The sequence below is a fragment of the Brienomyrus brachyistius genome, chromosome 18, assembly GCF_023856365.1.
Source record: "Brienomyrus brachyistius isolate T26 chromosome 18, BBRACH_0.4, whole genome shotgun sequence".
Lineage (NCBI taxonomy): Eukaryota > Metazoa > Chordata > Actinopteri > Osteoglossiformes > Mormyridae > Brienomyrus > Brienomyrus brachyistius.
This window is the reverse complement of record NC_064550.1, coordinates 16283010-16304134: the sequence shown is the minus strand read 5'-3', so window position 1 is coordinate 16304134 and position 21125 is coordinate 16283010. Positions and strand designations below refer to the sequence as shown.

At 43.7% G+C, this 21125-nt stretch overlaps 2 protein-coding genes across 10 annotated transcripts in view; both read right to left on the bottom strand.

Moving 5' to 3' along the window:
- The window catches only part of fryb (furry homolog b (Drosophila)), a 78949-nt gene extending 61805 nt beyond the window's left edge, over positions 1 to 17144 (bottom strand). For 2 of the 7 annotated variants that reach the window (XM_048982763.1, XM_048982765.1), the window contains exon 1: positions 555 to 1471. In XM_048982763.1, coding sequence (XP_048838720.1) covers positions 555 to 729 — 175 coding nt within the window. In that variant the 5' untranslated portion in view covers positions 730 to 1471. Of the gene's footprint in view, positions 1 to 554; positions 1477 to 9179; positions 9381 to 14291 lie in introns of those variants that run through there. The other 5 variants (XM_048982769.1, XM_048982768.1, XM_048982771.1 and 2 more) reach the window with 5 other exon arrangements.
- A 738-nt stretch (positions 17145 to 17882) lies between these two features.
- Positions 17883 to 21125, bottom strand: part of rxfp2a (relaxin family peptide receptor 2a) — a 38639-nt gene continuing 35396 nt past the window's right edge. For all 3 annotated transcript variants that reach the window (XM_048982784.1, XM_048982783.1, XM_048982786.1), the window contains exons 18-19: positions 18871 to 19093; positions 17883 to 18701 (exon numbers count right to left, since the gene is read on the bottom strand). In XM_048982784.1, the coding sequence (XP_048838741.1) occupies positions 18440 to 18701; positions 18871 to 19093 (485 nt within the window). In that variant the 3' untranslated portion in view covers positions 17883 to 18439. The remainder of the gene's footprint in view (positions 18702 to 18870; positions 19094 to 21125) is intronic.

Genomic DNA, 21125 nt, shown 5'->3' with positions numbered 1-21125 from the left:
TCCCAGCAGGAGCCCAAAAATTGTTCACCATATTGTTTCGGTAAAATTCCCACGATGCAAACTCACATAGCCTTTCTGACAAGAACCCTGATGGGTTCACGTAAAGCCTCGACAAGACTGATAACAAACTCCAGGAATCAGAATTTGTGGTATCAGTATTGGTGGTTCTCAGGATGAATCCAACAAAACACAATGTTTGTATAAATGGGCTGAGTTAGGAGAGGCACTGGATAAAATGCACCCATATTGGAATAACTGGCAGCTTTGTTTTACAGGCACCGGCTGTGTTCATGTAAGTGTTGAACAAGAACTTAGAATCACAAGTTTTTAATGACGATTTGCCTGAAACGGCACAGTTTACACTTTGCTTTCTTATGGTTATTTTGGTGCAACAATTCAAGTTATACAATACAGTGACTTAACCCTGAACCTTCAAGACTCAGGCGTGGGTCTTTCCCGGCTGCTTGCATGATCAGGCAGATAGTCCAGATCTGGTCGACAGTCCTCCGAGACAGCAGACCATCGCGAAAACACATCTCCCTCCAAAAACCTACCTTCCAGAATGGTGGGCCTCTTTTTGCCGTGGATCTTTTTGAACTTCCCCCGGAAATCGCTGACGGCAAACAGGTCAGCAGGGAGGCTGGCGATCCGCACCAGCACGTAGCCACACTCGCCATCCTGGCCGTCGACGCGGCCCCCTCCCGAGGTCCTGGGGTCACGGAGGGACATTCCCCCACGCCGGTGCCTTCAGTGCACTTGGGGCCACGACATTGGCCGCCGGGGGGTCTGGAGGCTTGGCCGGCACTCACGCTCCCGTTACTCCTCTTCCTCTTCTCCTCAGGTGACCCCTCTTCCCACTGGAGGTGCCGTGGGGATGCTGCCGGCTCCGGTGTGCACAGGAGAAGCTCTAACTCGCACTTGCCGGGGCAGTTCAGTCAGTTACTGGAACACGTATGAGCGGAGCAGGTGTAGGGTTACTGCCGAGGGCCCCTCCCTCTTTTCAAGCAGAGCGAAGGAGGAGAGAGAGAGAGGGAGGGAGCGAGGAAGTGAAGCCAATGGGGCCGGAGGCAAACAATTTAGAGGAAAAGACGCATGTGATAAGGAGAGGTCAGACACATCCCTTTCTTAGACTAATCATGGTGCATCTTCCCCATCCTCCAAATGCAACCTGCACCCACAGAGCCTTCGTCACCGCATGGCAGGAGTGCACCGCCCCCCTGCCGGATTGCGTAAACAGGCCGGCTCATTGGTTCAGAGTCCGGCGTCATCGTCCCAGGAAGCCACCAGTGTCTCCACAGCTGCCGCCTGTGGTGTTATGTCACTGGTGTGGGCGGGGCGTCATCATCGCGCCTCGCTTCGACTCGACGAACGAACAAATAAAAAGCCGGCAGCTTCCCTGAGGCTGAAGCCCAGATGGGACTTACCAGCTTCACACGGCCGTAGGGGAGAAACGCTGCAATTCATCATATTTAATAGGTGACAATGTGCCCTCCTCACCCAAAACCCCGCAACCCCCACCCTCCCGCCTCAGTGACGCGCCACAGTGTCTGTATGCGCGTCTTTATCATACACAAAACTTACACCTAAGTGTGTTGAGGGGACAAACTATGACAGCAATGCAACAGTAGGAGCCCTCTTAAATAATTAGGGGGATACACCCGTTTGTTTACTTCTGCAAAGAAAATAGCAACACAAGCAGGGTGCTCTCTCGCACGCCCACACACAATCATCAGAAAATAAATGTAGAAAGTGGCCCCACTCGTCTCACAGTGGCCCAGCCTCTTTCCACAGGGTGGGGCATACGACTATAACTTATCTGCCACACCCACGCCAGACAGACGCTGGCATAGCTGACCCAGTTTAAACCAGAGTTTGTGAAACATACCCTGTCCCACGTGTATCTCTAGGCAGACCACAGAAATCATTAGATACACACACACACACACACACACACACGCACACACACACACACACACACACCCTCACTGCTGATAAGTGCACGGTCTGGTTCTAACTATGGGAACGCCTGGGCGGACCAGTGATCAGAACCATGTGACTTAGGGAGTTTGGGTCAAACTCGAGTTTCATTTGAGGATTCCCTTTTTGGGTGTGGGCAGGACTGGGGAGAAAATGGGATAAGAAAGCCTAGTTTTGAATGCAAAATTGAATCATCATTTCACTGGTGTAATGCGACGGATGCTACACACATGAGCAGCTCTGAGTGCAGACGTCTGAAACGGAAGGTTATTCTCAAAACAAAAGCGGGACACACCGACTCAGGGTGAACAATGAGGATCACATTACTCAGCTCCCGAGATAGATGCCGTTCTCACACGCCATTTTCTCACACAAAGGACCTGATAAAAGCGTCGCAGACTGAACAACATCAAATTATAGCCAGGGGACGATTTTGGGAACCCATACTGCCATATTTACAGGTCACAGAATGGAGAATGTTTTGTTCTCGACCTGCACCCAGAGGGTTATGGGGTCAAATCTCAGAACTGGCATCTCGTATCTATATATCCGGTAAAAAGTCAATGAACAGCCTGTAGTCGGCTGAGTGTGGCTCTAGTATGTAGCGGATGTAAATATAAATGCCTTATAAGGTTCAACAAATTCAATAGATCAGTGTGTTGTGCTTGGTTTCAATCAGCATGCGTTCACAAGCATGTTGCCAGTGGTACCACTGGTAACCCCTTCACACACACACAGTCAGGCAGACACGCAGCGACCTTGCGAACACTTGAGTACAACCGCTAAAGGTCTTAAAACCGACTGTCCATCCTCGGGCGGTCAAGCTAACTGACAAATTAGCCATCTTTAGTACACTTTGCATTTGCCCCATTCTGTTACTGTGAAGCACCCAGTAGTGATATGATCACTCCGCTGGCCAATTAAACTGGTTGCCAGTTTCTTTCGACATGCCAGATGCTGACACTGTTGTTTAATATGACTTCGCAGTTAAACCAGTGGTCGAGAAACAAGGAAGCTAACTGGTGTTACGGACGTGTGGGTGTTTCTGTGCATCTGCAGGTGTAATTATGTCACTGATAAATCGGACTAAGTGTGAACACGGCCTCTCCGCCCACATACACGCTTTTTTAAAAAAAAGCCAGACACTTAAATCATAACAACAAAGAAGAATTCAAGAAAACGATGACAGGTATGAATCCGACCTGCCACAGCCACATGCACTCTGGATTCTTTGCATTTTCGACATTTTTCGCCTCACGTATGTGTCAGCCCAGTGCACAGCCTTTCCATTTTTAAGCACAAAGGTCAGGTGTACGATAGATCTCTTACATTTTGGCCACCTGCCGTGTCTCTAGTGACGCAAAATCGGCCCACAGACTTTAAAGTAAGACTTACGGCACCGATCCGATCACTCTTGGTGACATCATCTCCCAAACTGACTCAAGACATCATTATTAAACCTGTTGAGGCACAGAGAAACTGGGACCCAGCTAGAGTGTCTGCCAGAGTAATCGTATTACTGTCAGGCCTACGAACAAGGCCTTTAACTCCAACTGGTCCAGGGATGCTGACTGGCCATGGAGAGTCAAAAATAAAATTTAAACAAGAATACAGTACTGTGCAAAAGTGTTAGGCTGTCAAAGGAGCATGTATATCTTTGCTCAGAACAAAAAACACAGTTTAACATTAGAACACATGCAAATTACGAGTAATACAATAAAAGCTAAAAGGAATTTTGTGTTTTCTCCAAAAGGTTATGGATATGTAGTTGGATGACCAGATGAACAGCGCTTCAGTTCCCAAACCTCCCCTCAGGGGCGCCTCAGCCATTCCATATATTTATTAAATTTCATCACAAGCCCACTTACTTGCTTAATTCAGTTTAAAAAGTAAATGAAGTGTTAATTATACTTACAAAGTGTGCTGGTGGTCAAGTAAAAAAAATGCGGGGGTGCATTGAATGGTGCTGCCAGTACTAAAGGTGACTTCAGTGGGGGTTCTGGCAAAAAGGTCGGTACAGGAGGGGAAATTATGTCTGTATCTTGTCACGTCGCCGTCCTTGATGAGACAGCTGTCAGGGTCTGTGTGTTTTTTTAATAAACAGGGAGTCGGGGAGATGTGGTAAGTTTCAGGGGTATTAGGACAGCGTTTACACACACACAGATACACAGACAGAGACACAAACACACACCCCAACACACAAGCATTTCATAAATCAGAGATACTGTCAACTAAGATGCCAATTAACCAATATTCATTATATGCACAAGACATTAACGGGGGGCAGTCGATGATTGAAACATTTTAAATACGAGTCTGTTGGACTGTTTGAAGGTGAAACTTCTGGTGCAATGCTGCCCCCTACTGTTAAACTCATACAATCATAGACTTGCGCTAAGCAGTATTGAGAAAACATTGTGTAGCTTAAACCGGAAAAAACAGATACACATGATGTCATTCTGCTTATTCACGTTACAAAACCATAAAAAATTACTCACTGCAGGCGATTAAAAAAAACCCTCCGACAGTCGGTTGCTTTTTGTATTTTTAGTGAGAGTAAAGCCACGTACCCCGCGACCAAGTGGTTACAGAAAATAGATGGATGGATAGCCAAAAGGCAGCCAAGAAAATGGTGATGATCAGTGTTAGCTCAACAAACAGAGGCAGCCTATGTCCTGGCCGCTTAATAATTGATATGGGTCTAATATTAGAAGAGTTCGTTTTTACAAAGTGTGCTAGTGGTCACGTTAAAAAATATTGAATGGTACTGCCAATACTAAGGTGATTTTTGCGGGTCACCGTGATATGCCAGCAGCCTTTAGAGGCGGCTGGTTTATATATATATATATATATATATATATATATATATATATATATATATATATGCACAGAGACACACATACAGAGACACAAACACACACCCCAACACACAAGCATTTCTCATATATATATATATATATATATAAACGTCCCCGGGGGCTTCGCTGGCAGTCCACGCACGCGCCACACTCACGCCCCCCGTCACTGCATATCGCTGCAGCTAATCCAGGGCTGGGAACAGACCGAGCGCTTCTCTCCACTCCTCCTCTCCGCGACCCCTGCTACCATCTGCCGTCAGCCGCTCCCTTTGCGCTCGGGAGCCATCTGCCATTCGGTGGGGGGGGGGGGGGGCGCCAGCGGACCGCAGGCGTGTCAGCGGGATGCTGCCTGCTCGCTGGAAGCCCCAATGGCAGAACGAACCGTTATAAATAAGTAACACAGAGCCAATGCTACGTAACATGCAGCTAATGCTAGTAGTTAAATAGCTACGAATAAATAGCATGCAGCTACCGTTAGGTAACATTAACTCAAAGTAACATGCAGTCATGGGCGTCGACGCCATTAAATCTGAGGGGGACGTGTCCCCTCACATTTCATAATTATTCGTTTGGACCCTCCCACATTTAACATAAAATATTTATGCCAGTGTGTCCACCCCACATTCAAAATTCGTCTGACGCCCCTGCATGCAGTTAGCACCATGTTACTAAGTAATCCTGTGCCAGTAATCCTTATCCCCAACAGTTTCGCCTGTGTATTATCTGCGATACATAGCATAAGATACAATCGCTATGAGAAATTACTTATTTGAAACGGGTAATTCTGTTGTAAATGTTTCCCAAAATATTTATAGCTCGTGGTGCAGATATATCCAACAAACATATTTTAAATTGTAACACAAATATGATCCTGTCATGCCTAGAATGTGCAAAGCTCAGATTAGCTGGCATGGTTTCTATGACACAACACAAGCCGTCTGGTAATTACTGAAGCAAATGCAATGGGGAGTGCTGTCTGTTGTTGTCGGTCACAAGATTCACCCTCCTTGACTAGCAAAGCACTTGGCCTGGCGCTCTGCCCTTAGCCTCGCCGTCTCCCCCTGATGGATCAAGCAAGTGGCTGTGCTCATTTGTTTCAGATACGCACACCGTGAGAAAGCCAGACTCAGGTGACGGGTAAACAAGCAGTCTCCTCTCACAAGGTCCATCGAGGCAGACTTTTCCCCAAAGGCGAGATTTAGCACAGTGCTCCAAAAACAAACGAGTTAACACGGCCATGGGGGAGGAAATATTCACTTAAGGTAAGAGCAAAGCAATCCCACGACCCATTACATATTTTGATCAAAAGAAACATCAATTAACATAAAATCAATTAACAGGGAATTTTTGGAGGTCCCGGAAATAATTGTCTTTTAAAATGATGGTTAAAAATAGTAATCTACACCTGACCTGCGTCTTCACAGTCTAGCTTCACATCTTTGCAGATTCACAGCACATTTTCAACATAATGTCTGTTCTTGGAGATTAGTCTGTTCTTTGAAGATTTTTCCTACGTCCTTCAGCTCTGCTAAACACCAGTTTGCAACATATTTCCGCAAAGTCACATTTTGCTGTTTTACCATCCTTTCACTTTCATTCAGATCTTTATAATTAAAAATAAATTTATAATTTACAAGTGTGGTGTGGACGGTTGTGCATCAGAGCGAATCGAAGGTTGCTGACGTTCCTTCCACTAGTCTTAAGTCTACAACCGTCTTCCAGTCCAACTTCTCTCATTATAGGTTCTGTGTACAAACCGAATATGTCTGGCGATAATATAGCTCCTTTACCAATCAGGAACCAAGACGCAACCGATATGAAAATTTTTCCCAATAACCAGTATTATCTGCCAAAGTAGTTGCACATGCTCAACCACTTTAATTTGAACGTTGCTTTATTGACATACAACTATGTGGATTTTTCCGTAACAGAAAAAAATAATAAATATAAAACAAGCCTGCAATTATGTTAACTGGCGTCCCTAAATTACAGATATGATGGTGCCCTCTGTTCAAATAAGGGCTCACAGCATGCCCCAAAGCAAACCGAGAGCACCAGTGAATGGTTCATGAGACGCTGTTTTGGCCGTCGCTAGCGCCATGTGATGAACTGGAATACTGTCAAAGGTGCACCTGTGCCTTGTTTGGCCTGGAAGAGGCTCAAGGTCTCCTGGTGACCCTGACCAAGAAAAACAATTGAAAAATGATTGGGTGTAGGGATCAAAGCTGCTTTTATGTGACCTGGAGGCCGCCTGTCCCCGAGGACTGCTGCTTTGGCAGAAGGTTCTTCCATCTATATGACCTCATAAAATACATGTTGGTGTTGCCTTTGCTAGACGGATCTTCTGTGTGTTCATTCCATCTTGGATTTTGTGGATGTTCTGAAAAACAACCTGTGGGTTTATTTACTTATTCAATAACTTTGCCAACACTGTAATAATGTTGGTCTTTGGAATTTGTGATTCCCCAATAGATCTTTATCTTTCTTGATTTTGGCTTTTCTTCTCTTCTTTGCAGTTTACGTTGCGCTTTTTTATCGCCCTCTTTAATTTTCTTGGCTCTTTCTGTTTGATCAATTTTTTTTTCTCAGATTCCTCGTGAATGACTTCCTTGAATTCCATTCACAGCTTGTCATGTTCTCCATCAAGTATAGGCCCCACATGCTAAATAACATCACGCTGCTATACATTAAAATGTAAAACTTTAGAGTACATCAAAACCATTTCTGTGGCTTACACTGGAAATACTTTCAACCACAATTTCAGTTCCTTAAATGCAACTTCACCTGCTGCAATGATGACATCATATGGTTCCTCAAACCTGAGGCTCACGTCTTTGTTGTAGTGGATTGGCCGCCTTGCCTGGTAGGTTGTGGTACACTCTCTGGTGTGTGTCACACCCAGCATCGATGAACATTAACACAATGCAGGGATATACAGTGCGGACAATTCTCCTTGCCTTTGCCATCTACATTCACCATGCTGCTGTTATGTAATTTTGTCTCTCTATTTCTTCCTGTCACCATGGAAACCCAGCAGGTTGACACAACACACAAGACAGAATGAGAGGACACACAGGCAACAAAGGTGGACCTCCTACTTGAGACAGAACATTGTCACTAGGCCGGGGTTACCTACAGTATGAAGAACATCAGCATTTTTTACAGGAATAACAATAAATCATCTCGATGCTGAGAAGACTCGTTCACTCCTCCAACAGAGTAACCCAGTGCTGATGCACTTTCATATTCTGAAAATACAAACGTTATCTTATTATTATATTATTGTTAATGCTCTACCCAGTACTTTTGTCCATCTCACAAATGTTATATGTCATCGCTGGGAAAAGTCAGGTTTGCTACAGATTTAATACGAGGCACGAATTTTTCAGGAAGTCTTTCGGGAGAGTCTCGCAAACAATTTGTAGATTCGGCTGCATTCGTTCATACGGTTTATATTTCACTCCAATACAGAAAAGAAACGATGCACATGGCGTCCATGCACGAACCGTCCATGATGAGCTCGCTCGTTTCCTGTCGCATTTACGGAAACCCCATAAACTGAAATAACACCTGACAGAATTACAGTATTTGAACTCCGGCACTGAACAATACATTTGACCAATTGATTAACATACTCATTAAAATGTGTAATATGTATAATATGTCTCTTTTAAGTGAAATTAATATGTACAATTTCTATATGCCACTGCTAAAGGAGCCTGAACCATCCGCACAGCTTGTTTTAGGCCAAAACAACAAACGGAGTTTATGCATCTGTTTATACAAACATACAAACGCATGTGTGTGTGTTTGCTCTTTATGAATTTTCTCAAGCACCTAGCTCCATTTTGGTTTGCCTGCTCTGGACGCCGAACATAAAGCGTAGCCCCCGCTAGACAAGTAGAAACTACACCGGTGAGCGGCATCGCTAAAATTTATTTCACGTTCAAAAATAGAAGAAAAAAAATGCGGATTCTCTCCGTCCACCCCCCCAAAAAAGAAAACAAGTTAAACATTACAGACGGATTCCTACGTGCATTGCATAAGATGCTTCACGTACCACCGTTTGATCTCTGAACGAAGCATGAATGTTCATTTTTTATTGTTGTCAACTAAAAGTGACCACCCACCCCCCAGCACAAACCTAGAAGCGATTTCGTTCGCTGGCAGGGGAATCCGGGATCCACTAAACGGCTTGAATATTTAATGGGCAGAGCTGAGCGTAATGACCGCACGCACCGCAGCAGATCGCCAGCCCAGGTTCATATGACAAAGCCAGCAGCCGCAGCTGACATGCTGCTGCAACCGAAAACAACGTGCATATATGTAATTAGATTCATTTACCCTTTAGGCGAGCAGTATGTCGTTTATTTCCCCATCTACTGTCGAAATCAAATCCGCCTGGTGGATTTCTGATATTTTTTTTCCTGCGGAGATGCACTTCGTTAGAACAGCTCCCCTCTTTCCGCCCCCAGCCGTCTTCTTTTCGCCCTTATCAACCAGCTGAGGCTGAGGCTCGCATGGATGAAGCTCCTCCCCTAGCAACCAATCACCATCGACTGGTCCAGGAGCGGAACCGCGGCGCAAGCTTATTGGCGCCGCGCACGTCAGTCAACTGGGACACAAGTTTTATTCCGACGCCTCATAATAAAGAATAACACGCGGGTCTCGAGTGCGGACTGGGGACGTTTAATTTCTAAATCGGTTTAAAGACAAAGCGATTTTGAGCTGTAAGCAAAGACTTCGAAATTGTCCATCTTCGTTTTAATAGTAATTAAAAGATCGTTAAAGAAATCATAACTAGTGAATATTTCACCTTAGCGCACTCATTACAAGTGGTTAAGCCGATCTTAGCCAGGCAATGAAGATTATAAAACTATTAAAACCATTAAGTAGTTTCAAGTACGGCTTCAACTTTATGATAAACGCGGCATGTTTTACATTAAACGTGTAATTATTCTATGGACGTCAGCGACATTTTGTTGGATAATTAATTATAAATCCCTAAACTTCTTTCAAACCATACGACTGCAACAATAAAAACCCGACTAACTACAAAGTATGTTAATCTGTTATTAAAGGCGGGAAAATACATAGTTTGAAAGTGTTTTACGTTTTTGATGTTCAGTTACAAATGGTCGTTACTATTCTTCAGTAAGAAGCACATGTTGATTGTATTATATTGTTGTAAAATGAAGGGACATACATTTTGGCATGAAGGCTTTTCAGATGGCGTAATAAATTCAATGGCCCCGTTTTATTACCATAATTTATATTCGTGCACATGCAGAACACACCCAGCTTTGTAATTACAGCGCTGCACTGTACACCTGCTCCCGATTTCGCATTTTTCAGTTCGGTGCAACATATGCAAAGTAGCCACCAGGGGGAGCCACACCCCGTATATCACTCACACAGGGCCACGTTACACGCCTCGCGAGCGCACTTGTCTCATAATTGCCCTTTTGAGACACAGTCACCCACCTCGCTTTGGGGAAAAATAAATAAATCCTGTTCACAGACCTGTCAAAATCCCTGCTTCATAAGCTTCCCAATAGAAATACGACAAATATCCATAACAAACATATCACTCCTGGTCCCGATGTAACACTTTGATGGTCATAAAAATCATACGAACAGCGTAGATTATCATGTGTATGTTAGCCATGTTAGTGACCATGCAACAGGATCTTTACTATTTTCACGTCTCATTTAATACAGAGGTTGAGATATCAGTGTCCAAAGTTAATCAGCCACTGTATCTTAGACCTGCCCAAATCCAGCCCTTCAATGTGCAGGCGGTCTGAATATGAGTCCTGTGACTGCAAATGGCGCACGAATGGGTGCATTGATGGCTCAGACAAATGTCCGCTCATCCACGGGTCCAAGGTCAGCTTCCCCTTATTGGGGGCTTTCTGATTCTTACAAGATGTCAGGACGTCACAGACATAGAGTGGACCCAAACCTACACCCCCCAATTTAAACTGCGGGTTTTCGTGAAACACGGACAACAAAATCAAGATGTCATGTCGGCCATTTTTCCATCTTTTATATGTCCTCGTGACCCTGGTCATAAAAGTGTGCACGCCCTTTAAAAATGGAGGTTGTAGCAGTGTTTAGAGGTAATAAATCACATCACACAAAATGTCAGAAGATAAGTAGAAACATCTGCAATCATGACACTGACCCCAAATAAAAACAAACTACTCCTGCAGGAGTCCTTTGAAGCATTTATGACCGCATCCCTCTGGGTCAGCCATGATCTGCAAGAGCTGATAAAACATCTATCAGATCTCATTGATAAAAGGTACCGATCAGGAGCTGTTTTCAGTTCATTTACTTGTTCTAATAATACTTTATCTAATTGGGTTTCTCTTTTGTTCTGTTGGTCGCAGGGTTGCATTAAAGATGGAAAAATGTCTCACGTTTTATCTTGATTTCTGGCTTCACAATTTGCAATTTATATAACGGTGCGTAGATTTTTTATGTCCACGGTGGGCTGAGGACAACAGCATGTTCAGATTTAAATATCCCATTTGTTTCTGAATTCCAGCTTGGACAGAAGACAAAACAGATGAGATGGGGTGGGGTGGAGACTTAGGAATGATGTCTACACATGGATAGCTTGTGGGTGCACAAGGGTCAACGGTCATGACAGTGACGAACCATCTCTCCAGCTGATGATTGAGGAGGAACAGTCTAATATGACAGGACACCAGGGTGGGTAACAGATCCAGAGAGTAAAAGTCCAGACCAAGGTTTCGTTTCAAATAACCAGTTGAGCATAAAGAGTCACAGTCACAGAGTGACTCAACTAGTTGGTTAAAATGAAATCCCAGTCTGGACTTTTACTCTCTGGACCTGAATTACCCAACTCTACAGGATACTATTATTACTAAAAGTCATATGGAAATGATGTCATACACAGATTAACCATATTTCACAGCACAAGAACACACACATAATTTTATAAATAATGGATGCACTTGAAAGGATTTAAATTAACATTCAACACAGATGACATCAAATATAAAATTTTACACGCAGGGAGCCTGTACACATTTAAGTCATCTATGCTCTGTTTTTCTGGCATATAATCGGCAGTAGCCAGGTTAAAAACGTCTTATTTACAGATTCATACTTACGGACTGCCATAAAGCATATTCAATTAGAAATTTTGATTAATACAATGGTTTGGAATGACAAATGCACACACAAGTTTGTGATTTTGTGAAAACATTGTACAGCATTAGTGGTTCCTCAGTTCAAAGTACAGTACAGTATGTAGTTTTATAACTAATATTATTATGGTTCTATTATTTGTCAAATTATCTACAAATCCAGCTTAAACACAGATTTAGGCAGCAGATCTTGTCCGTAACCTGGGTTGTTTACCTGCCTGTAAAAAGCTGCCTATGCAGAATAATCAGCTTCTTCAACACGAGTCTCCAGGTACCACACAAAACATATAGTCATCCGTGTGCCATACAGCACGCCCCCCCGTCCTGTGTCTCTCCTCTGGGTCGAGATGGGGGGGATGTTGGCAGGTCTCTGACCGTTAGTCATCTGTATGCCATACAGCACGCCCCCCATCCTGTGTCTCTCCTCCGAGTCGAGATGGGGGGGATGTTGGCAGGTCTCTGACCGTTCCAGCTGACTTCATGAGCTTCAGTGCTGTTCTACAGCTCCAGGGAATCCCCCAGGCAACCCAAACAAGGTGTTCTAAAATTTTCTAACGGCTTCTTGAATGAGGGTCATGGCACTTTGGGAACGGCCGCTGCCTTACTCCTCTTCTCCTGGTAGCTGGCCAAAGTCCAGCGTCACCCACTGCCTGATCATCCATTCTTGTAGCCACCCCAGCTGGATTACAGTGAAGCCCACTGATGCTTTTGGTGAACTTTAATAGCAGTTTAATCACAAACGCACCGTAGGAACTACAAAGAAAATACACAAAATAGCAAATAAATAATAATTGCATATACCAACGAAATATTTTCCATGTACAAATCAGTGCACATATGCTACTCGCAGAACTGTTTAAACCCACTTTTAACACAGCATAGTAAACAGTTTATGGATAAACCATATTAACCTTCACTGAGTTTTAAAACAAACAGAAAACAAACATTAAAAAGCACAAAGACAACTTTTTAGACATGATTTAAGCATAAAGCTAGGTGCTAACCTGCAAAGAATATTCGGTAAACACAGATTCTGCGTCCTTTCATCAGCTCTAGTCACACCAGAATAAATCAATTTACCTGCCTATGGGATCTTTAAAGATTAACAGGAAATATCAAAATAAAAGTGCTTCAATCTTTGCAAGCTCTTTCAAATTAAAAGCAGACAAAATAAAACAAGAAATGCCACATACCAAGATTATATTAAGTGTCAGCTACAGTCCCACCAATCATGAGTGATTGATAATAAAGAAATAAAACCCTAAATGACCCTAAATTAATCTGCCATTACTGGAATCTATGGAAAAAAAATGGCTAGAGAGCAGTGTTAACAAATCTCCAGTCTCAGGAGCAGTTTCTGTACTGGACACTCAATCACAGCATGCAAGACGTTCTGCTTTCTTGTTAAGTTTACGGTCACCAAGATGTACCTTGACCCTCCTACCAAGTCCATCCATATCAACTGTGCTTACTGATACACAACCGAATTGCCATTCACTCCTGGGTGTGTCACTGTTCCATACAGCTACAATGTCACCGATCTGCAGATTCCTCTTGGGTTTGTGCCAACGCTGGCTAATGTCTATGTTTGCAAGATATTCCTTGCGCCACCGACTCAAAAACCGTTTCGCCAGGTATTCAACTAGACACTACCTTTTCCTAATATATATGTCTTCTTTGATGAACTTTCCAAGTGGGGATAAGGTCTTAACAGACTTCTGAATGAAGAGATGATTCATGATCATCTAATCATGATAAGTGGTTTGAGACTGATCGGATCTGAAAGACTATCAACGGTAAGTAGGCAACTATTTACGACGCATGTAAAGAGGTATCATTTAGCCTGCTAGAAAAGTCAGTTGTCCTGAGAATGTTTCTGATTGTCCTTATCTGTCTCTCCCATGTGCCACCAACATCACTTGCATTCGGGGCATTCATGCTAAAATCACATTGCTTATCAGCAAGGAACGAAGCCAACCATCCATCCATCCATTTTCCAAACCGCTTATCCTATTGGGTCGCGGGGGGTCCGGAGCCTATCCCGGAAGCAATGGGCACGAGGCAGGGAACGAAGCCAACCATTCTGAATTAAAATTTCCTTGAGGTTCACTCTGAATTCCCATTTTACTCCGACAAAGTCGCTGCCCTGATCAGGCGAATTGCACCCCATATCACAATGAAATATCGAAGACCGCCAAAACAGGCAGGAGACATGTCTTCAAACATTTCCAAGTGAGTGGCACGAGAGTAATGACAAGTAAGGAGAAGGCCATACCTCTTATGCACCTTCCATCCCTGTTTGGTCATCATTGGCCCGAAACAGTCCATTCCACAGTGAGCAAATGGAGGTGACGATCCCGCACGTTCAGGAGGCAAGTTGGCCATCTTTTTTTCCCCCACTACAGGCTTCCTGAGTCTTCTGTGGTTCACACACTGATAAATGAATGATGATACTGTGTGATTAATACCTGGAATCCAGAAGCCCATTCACCTGATTTCATTAAGAGTGAATCCTTTACCTTGATGCTCAACCTTTTCATGACAATGAGCAATTATCAGTTTTGTGACACAATGATCTTTGGGAGGAATTGTGGGATGCTTGAATGATGGGGAAACAGATCTTCCTTCCAGATTAAGCAAACCATCCTTGTAGAGGAAGGGATTCAAACTTATTGCTTATAGCTTATTGAGGGATTGGAGTGAAAACTCCTTACTCAGAAAATTCTACTGATTTTAGTATACTTGCCCTTGAAGATTCTTGATTATTATATGTCCTGTGTTTGTTTCTGCCAGGGTAGTGAGAGCGCTGGATTTACCCTTGCTGATGCGTCTAAGAGTACGTGCAACACCTCATACTGCTCATGTCCAAGAAGAAAACAGTTCAGCAAGATTCACTCGTTCAGTCGTTCTGATTTTTAGAGTTTGATCACTTCTGACTTCAAGGTCTCCAACTGCCAGCTCTGAGATGACATGTTGAGACACTGTTTTGTCATGTTCCGTTTCATCACTGAAGTCAGATATGAGAACACAAATAGCATCTTGAGGAGTTGCTGGATGTAGTTCTTTTATGGCCACACGATGGCAGAGAGTACTAGCGATAGATAGGCATGTCAAACTCCAGTGAAGATCGGCCCACAATGCTCCATGGCAAATGGTTAGTTTCACCTAAGGTTACTTGATTTGGTGCCATGGGTCTTGAGGATTTACAGCCAATCAACAATCCAATGTCACAGTCGTTGAGAGGTGGAATTTCATCTGCTATTTCTGAGAGGTTTCACATCCTATGTAATCCTTTGGCAGTGGAAGGATGGAGGAAGATCTATGTAAGCAGCAGAACTGTATCCTCTAACACAAAACCCTAAGACTTTTCACTCTGAAGAAGTGTGTAATTTTCATTCATGGTGGTCAGTCTTGGCTTCACAGGATTAATTTCAGCTTGCTCATTCCCTGTTCGATAAAGGTGGTGTCACTTTGAGTGTCAAGCAGAGCGTAAACAAGTCTTTCTGTGTATGGATCACTCTTTGTTGACACCCATTGTGGCACAACAATAGAGGTGTACAGGGAGCTTTCTGCAGTTATACAGAGTGATATAACAGCTGTTGTTTGCCTGGTCTTGAGATAAAATGTTGAGGGAGGTGCAGGCCTCTTCATGTGCACATAGCTGTCATCATGGGGGCAGGTGTGATGCTTACCCTTACAAAAGTGGCGATGATGACAGTCCCTTGCATTGTGGCCAAATCTAAAGCAGCCATAATAGAGTTTCCCATTTTTTTTCTATTTTTTCTGTCACTCCTCTAAGGACATTGCTGCAAACTTTGGGCAGTCATGATGCTGGTATCTATTATCTTGGCAAAGACAACGTTTCTTCATCCTTCCTTGATGATGCTTGATCCACTACTTCAGCCTTCCTAGAATCTTTGGTCCTCAGAAAATGGATCCAAATATTGTAGAGCATGAAATGAAGTCACTGGATTACAAGCCACCTCTGCTTCAGTGAAAAAGGCGGCGACAGAGTCCTTGAAACTGGGGGGTTCTTGCTTCTCATTTAACATCTGGGTAACCTGTCTGTTTCATCGAGATGAACCCCAGTCAAGAGATCTTTTAACAACCTTTTGGTTTCATGATAATTCAGTATTTCAAGGCCCTTTACTTGTGGTTTGGCATCTTGACATCCATCCATCCATTTTCCAAACCGCTTATCCTACTGGGTCGCGGGGGGTCCGGAGCCTATCCCAGAAGCAATGGGCACGAGGCAGGGAACAACCCGGGATGGGGGGCCAGCCCATCGCAGGGCGGCATCTTGACATGCATTCAGAAAATCTGAAAGCTCTGAGTCATAGAGCTTCTTTAGGTTGAATTTTTGGGCATTTTTAAGTTTCTCTCTGAACACTGTCCGAATAAGAAGCAGTTGACTATTGCGCTGATTCAGCTTAGTCCAAGCTTCTTGGTAAGCGTCGTCATCGTTTCTGTAAAAGGTGCCCGTTTCTTCAGGTAAAAAGCTTTTCAGCACCGGATATATTTCTTTCACGAATGAGAAACTTGAAAGATGATTTCCATTCAACAAACTGAACAGAATCCCCATTGAACACAAAGGCTTCAGGGACAGGTAGCCTGTTCATTGTGATGCTGTTTTGAAGCACTTGAGCTAAGGTGGAATTTTAATGAGGTCTGCTGTACCTACAATGCAAGCATCAACCCGCTGCCTCACCGCAGCTGGAGGTGTGCTATGTTGCCGAACTTTGAGATAAATCTTCGTTTTGTCTTCCTTACCTTTCTCCAACAAATCAGAGATCCCAGCTGACACTCTGGAGTGCTTGATTTTAGCTGATATGAGCTGATGAGCCTGGATTTTCCACCGGTCATCCACAGAGAGCAGCCTCTTCTCCCTTTATTGTGCCTGTACTCCTGAAAATGCTCTTGAGCAACTTTGTGAAGCTTGCATTGAACAGCGGATGAAGCCAATTCCTTGGCATCAGTTTCATCTTTTAGCTGAAGTCCTTCTACATCGGTTGCATCTGTCATTTCATGTAGCTTAGTCTTCAGCTTCCGTATTTCGTGCTGGATACGGTTAACCTGCTCTTCAGACCAATCTCCACTACAATGCTGTGTAACTGGTTCAGAAATGTTACTATGATATTATTACTATGATTACTACAGAAACACAAGAGTCACTTGCTCTGCAAAACCTAAGGATATTATAAATTAAAACATTAGCAAACAACACTCACAGAAATGTATACATTATCATTATATATATATATATATATATATATATATATAAATATATATATATATATATATATATATATATATATATATATACACACACACACACACACATACACAATAAATAAAAATTGAATTAATGCAATAGCCCTTTTGGTGCAATAACAATTACCGAACACAGCAAAAATATATAATCAATATCAAATGTCCATGTATAATGGTAGAGGACCTTCCTTTCCTTCTCTTACAGGTTAAGATGAAATGTTATATTAGCATCCATAAATTGTTTACAAGCTCAAACGTTAAAAAAAATGCATCAGTCTTCTTCCAAATGCTCAGAGTTCCGTTGAATTTGATAATATGCAGAAAAGAACGCATTCCTGACAATATCTGCCCAATCGCACTTAATCACCTTCATCGCTGTTAGACAGCGGCACCTTGGAAGACGGGGAGTCAGTGCCCGAGACGTAAGGCCACTTTAGAGTCTAACACGAGAAACTCCAGGCGGACAACGCGGCAGCAAAACAGCGTGAGGACTCTTCCAGGTCGATACCCGTGAAGGGGACAGCAAGCCAACAGGATTAGCGTGGGTCGAGCTCTTACTGTAGCTACCCCACCTGGACGACAGTGAAGCTGTGAATGCTTTTGGTGAACTTTAATAGCAGCTTAATCACAAACGCACCATAAGAGCCACAAAGAAAATACACAAAATCGCAAATAAATAATAATTACATATACCAACGAAATATTTTCTCTGTACAGATGACTGCACGTTTACCACTCACAGAAGTGTTTAAACCCCTTTTTAACACAGCATAGCAAACAGTTTATAGAAAAACAATATTAACCTTCACTGAGTTTTAAAACCAACAGGAAACTTTAACAAAAAGTACAAAGACAACATTTTAGACACGATTTCAGCATAAATACCTCGTTCCCACTCCAGCTAGGCGCTGACTTGCACGGAATATTCAATAAATGTCAATTTTGTGTCCTTTTTCCAGCTCTAGTCACGCCAGAACAAACCAACTTACCCACCTATGGGTTCTTTAACGATTAAGAGGAAGTACCAAAATAAAAGTGCTGTATTCCCTGCAAGCTCTTTCAAATTAAAAGCAGAGAAAATAACATGCAAATAAAAAACGACTTAACATAAAACGAGAAATACCACATACCAAGATTATATTCATTTAAGTGTCAACTACACTTGGTGTTTATGTCATCGAGGGTGGTCCTGGGCAAACAGGGCTGAGGATGGTAGTAGGCACGCTGGGAAGCTTCTACATATAGGCCTGAGCTGGTCAAGCTCTTGCGGTCCCTCTGGACGATTCGGTGACGCTGCCAGCGATATAGCAGCATCTCCACCTGCTCACGGAAGAAGCTGGTGGTCAGCGTGTAGAGGATGGGGTTCAAGGCACTGTTGATGGGCAGGATGAAGATCACCACCCAGGAAGTGATGCTGTCTGAAGGACCAATAAGAAGACGGCGTAAGAGGCATTCACAGCAGCAAAGGACAGCATGCCGAGAGGGAATTCCTCCACACTCAAATGATCAGAAGACCGCTAGCAAAATCGTCACGCGGATGCACACTCGGATTTCTGTACGGCTGGGCAATGCCGCCCATTCACTGGCCTGGGATCTCCACTTCCAGCATGGAGAGGATCTTCACCAGGAAGATGGGGATCCAGCAGAGGGCGTTGGAGAACACGATGAAGAAGAAGCGGTTAGCTATGGCGATGTCGCGGTGCAGCCGGCTGCTCAGATCGGCTGCATTGAGACCCGTTTTGTAGATGGAGTAGAACATGCTAGAGTAGGAGACGACTATAACCAGGAAGGCTGCAAGATTAAGACCTGAAAAATACACAGAGAGTAGAGAGTACTGTGACTCCGGCAAATAGATTTATTGCATGTTCACAACATCTTCCCCTGTAGAAAAATCCAAACTGGATGTAAGTCACATGCATGTATGAATGACCTAATGTCATATCTGATTGATTACATTGAGATGGAGAGAAATATATGCACATTTAAAGGTAATATTGAAAGCTAATGGGAGGAAGTGGATGCCTCAGCAAGTTAGGATGCTGTGCCTGTGATTGGAAGATCGTGGGTTCGAATCTCATCGGGCCGTTGAGCATGACCCTTGACCTCCTGTTGCCCCAGGGACTGTCTGGTCTTGCTCTCACTACTTTGGATAAAGCATCTGCTAAATGTAATATATACAAAATTAGCAAATTATAATAGGTTATAATAATGAATGCTGGGGTTCAAAAACGTTTTTACATTTTAATGAATTGCCTATTTTAAATGCATGATCCTAAATTTAATGTACAAACTATTTCCATGATGCCAAATTTGAACAGAACCAGATTTCTGTCTGCATTATTATCTATTTGGGTCAGACTGAGCGTACACCCACGTAGCACCTGGCTACGGCAGGTGGGCGGTCATTTCTGGAGGATGGGACTGGACTGTATACCTGCCTGGGGGGTCGCCAGCCAGGATCCCGAGTAGTTTCACCGTGAGGTGGGTGCGGCAACACACTGCATCACTGCATGCTCCTCAACCTGACCTGACCTGACCGTTATTACATTATAAACTCATCCTTCATTCTGTGTATGACTAAGCACTTCGGCAGGGCGTTATGTCAGTGTGTCACAGCAATGACATCACCCTCCCTGATCAGGCAGTGCGCTTCTCCGTGGGGGTGGGCTGGGAGGGGTGCATTAACAATAGACCCTCAAGTCCCTCAGTCTCACGGAGCACTTCCCTCAGCCTAACCCTAACAGAAATTTTAACAGAATGAGCCATGCGTACGTGCCAATGAACAAGTAAAGATTAATTAATGACTCCACCTGTCTGCTCCCTCCCCCCAGTCCAAAATCATGGTAAGATGAATTGGAGCTGCCAAATAGTCCATAGATGTAATTATATGTGTGTGAATGTATGATGTGTGTGTGTGTGTGTGTGTGTGCGTGTGTGAGAGAGAGAGAGTATGCCCTGCAGTGGGTTGGTGCCCCATCCTGGGTTATTCCCTGCCTTGCATCTGTAGCTGCCAGAGTAGGGTCTGGATTTCCATAGCCCTGAATTGAGAAGCAGGTATAAAACAAGTGGCTGGATGGAGTTAAATCATCTATTATTTTACGTAAACAAGAAAAGGCAAAAAAAAGAAACAAATTAAGGTGTGCGAGCAATGGGAAGAAGGGGGACATAGCAGGCGAGGTCGGCTGCACTGACAATGAGCTATAGAAGGTCTAAGCTTTCTTTTCCCTGTTTCCTGTAAAAACATACTTGGAGTCAGGAGACTTGTAGGAGATCCACTATTTAAGCCACGGCTATTTTCCCGACGATATATATCTGGCTGCTGACCTGCTGTTCGATGGGCTTCCAGCTTCCTGGATGATCTGTTGCCATGACATACTGTGAGGGTGACTAATAGTCTGACACTTTTGCTGACATTTTAAACAGGCATCAATAAATGCCTCTCGAAGCAAAACAGGTGATTACTAGAGCCTGGTGAAAATTCTTACGATGGCCCAGTAATACCTTAGCTACCATATAGTGCATCAAATCATCATCATCACCTGGACTAACACTGTTATGGTAACAGTGGACCCATCTTCAAATTGCTTATCCTGGGGAGGGTTGCGGGCGGGTCTGGAGCCTATTTCAGGCAGCATAAGGCACAAGGCGGACTATACACCCTGGGTGGGATGCCACTCGATCGCAGCGTGTATACATGCACATATTTGCCGATTAGCATAACTGCATGTGTTTGGACTGAGAGAGGAAATGTGTGCAAACTCCACATACACACAGCGGAAGTGGGATTTGAACCCCCAACCCCTGGATGTGTGGGGATTTTAGATATAGTTTACTTTTG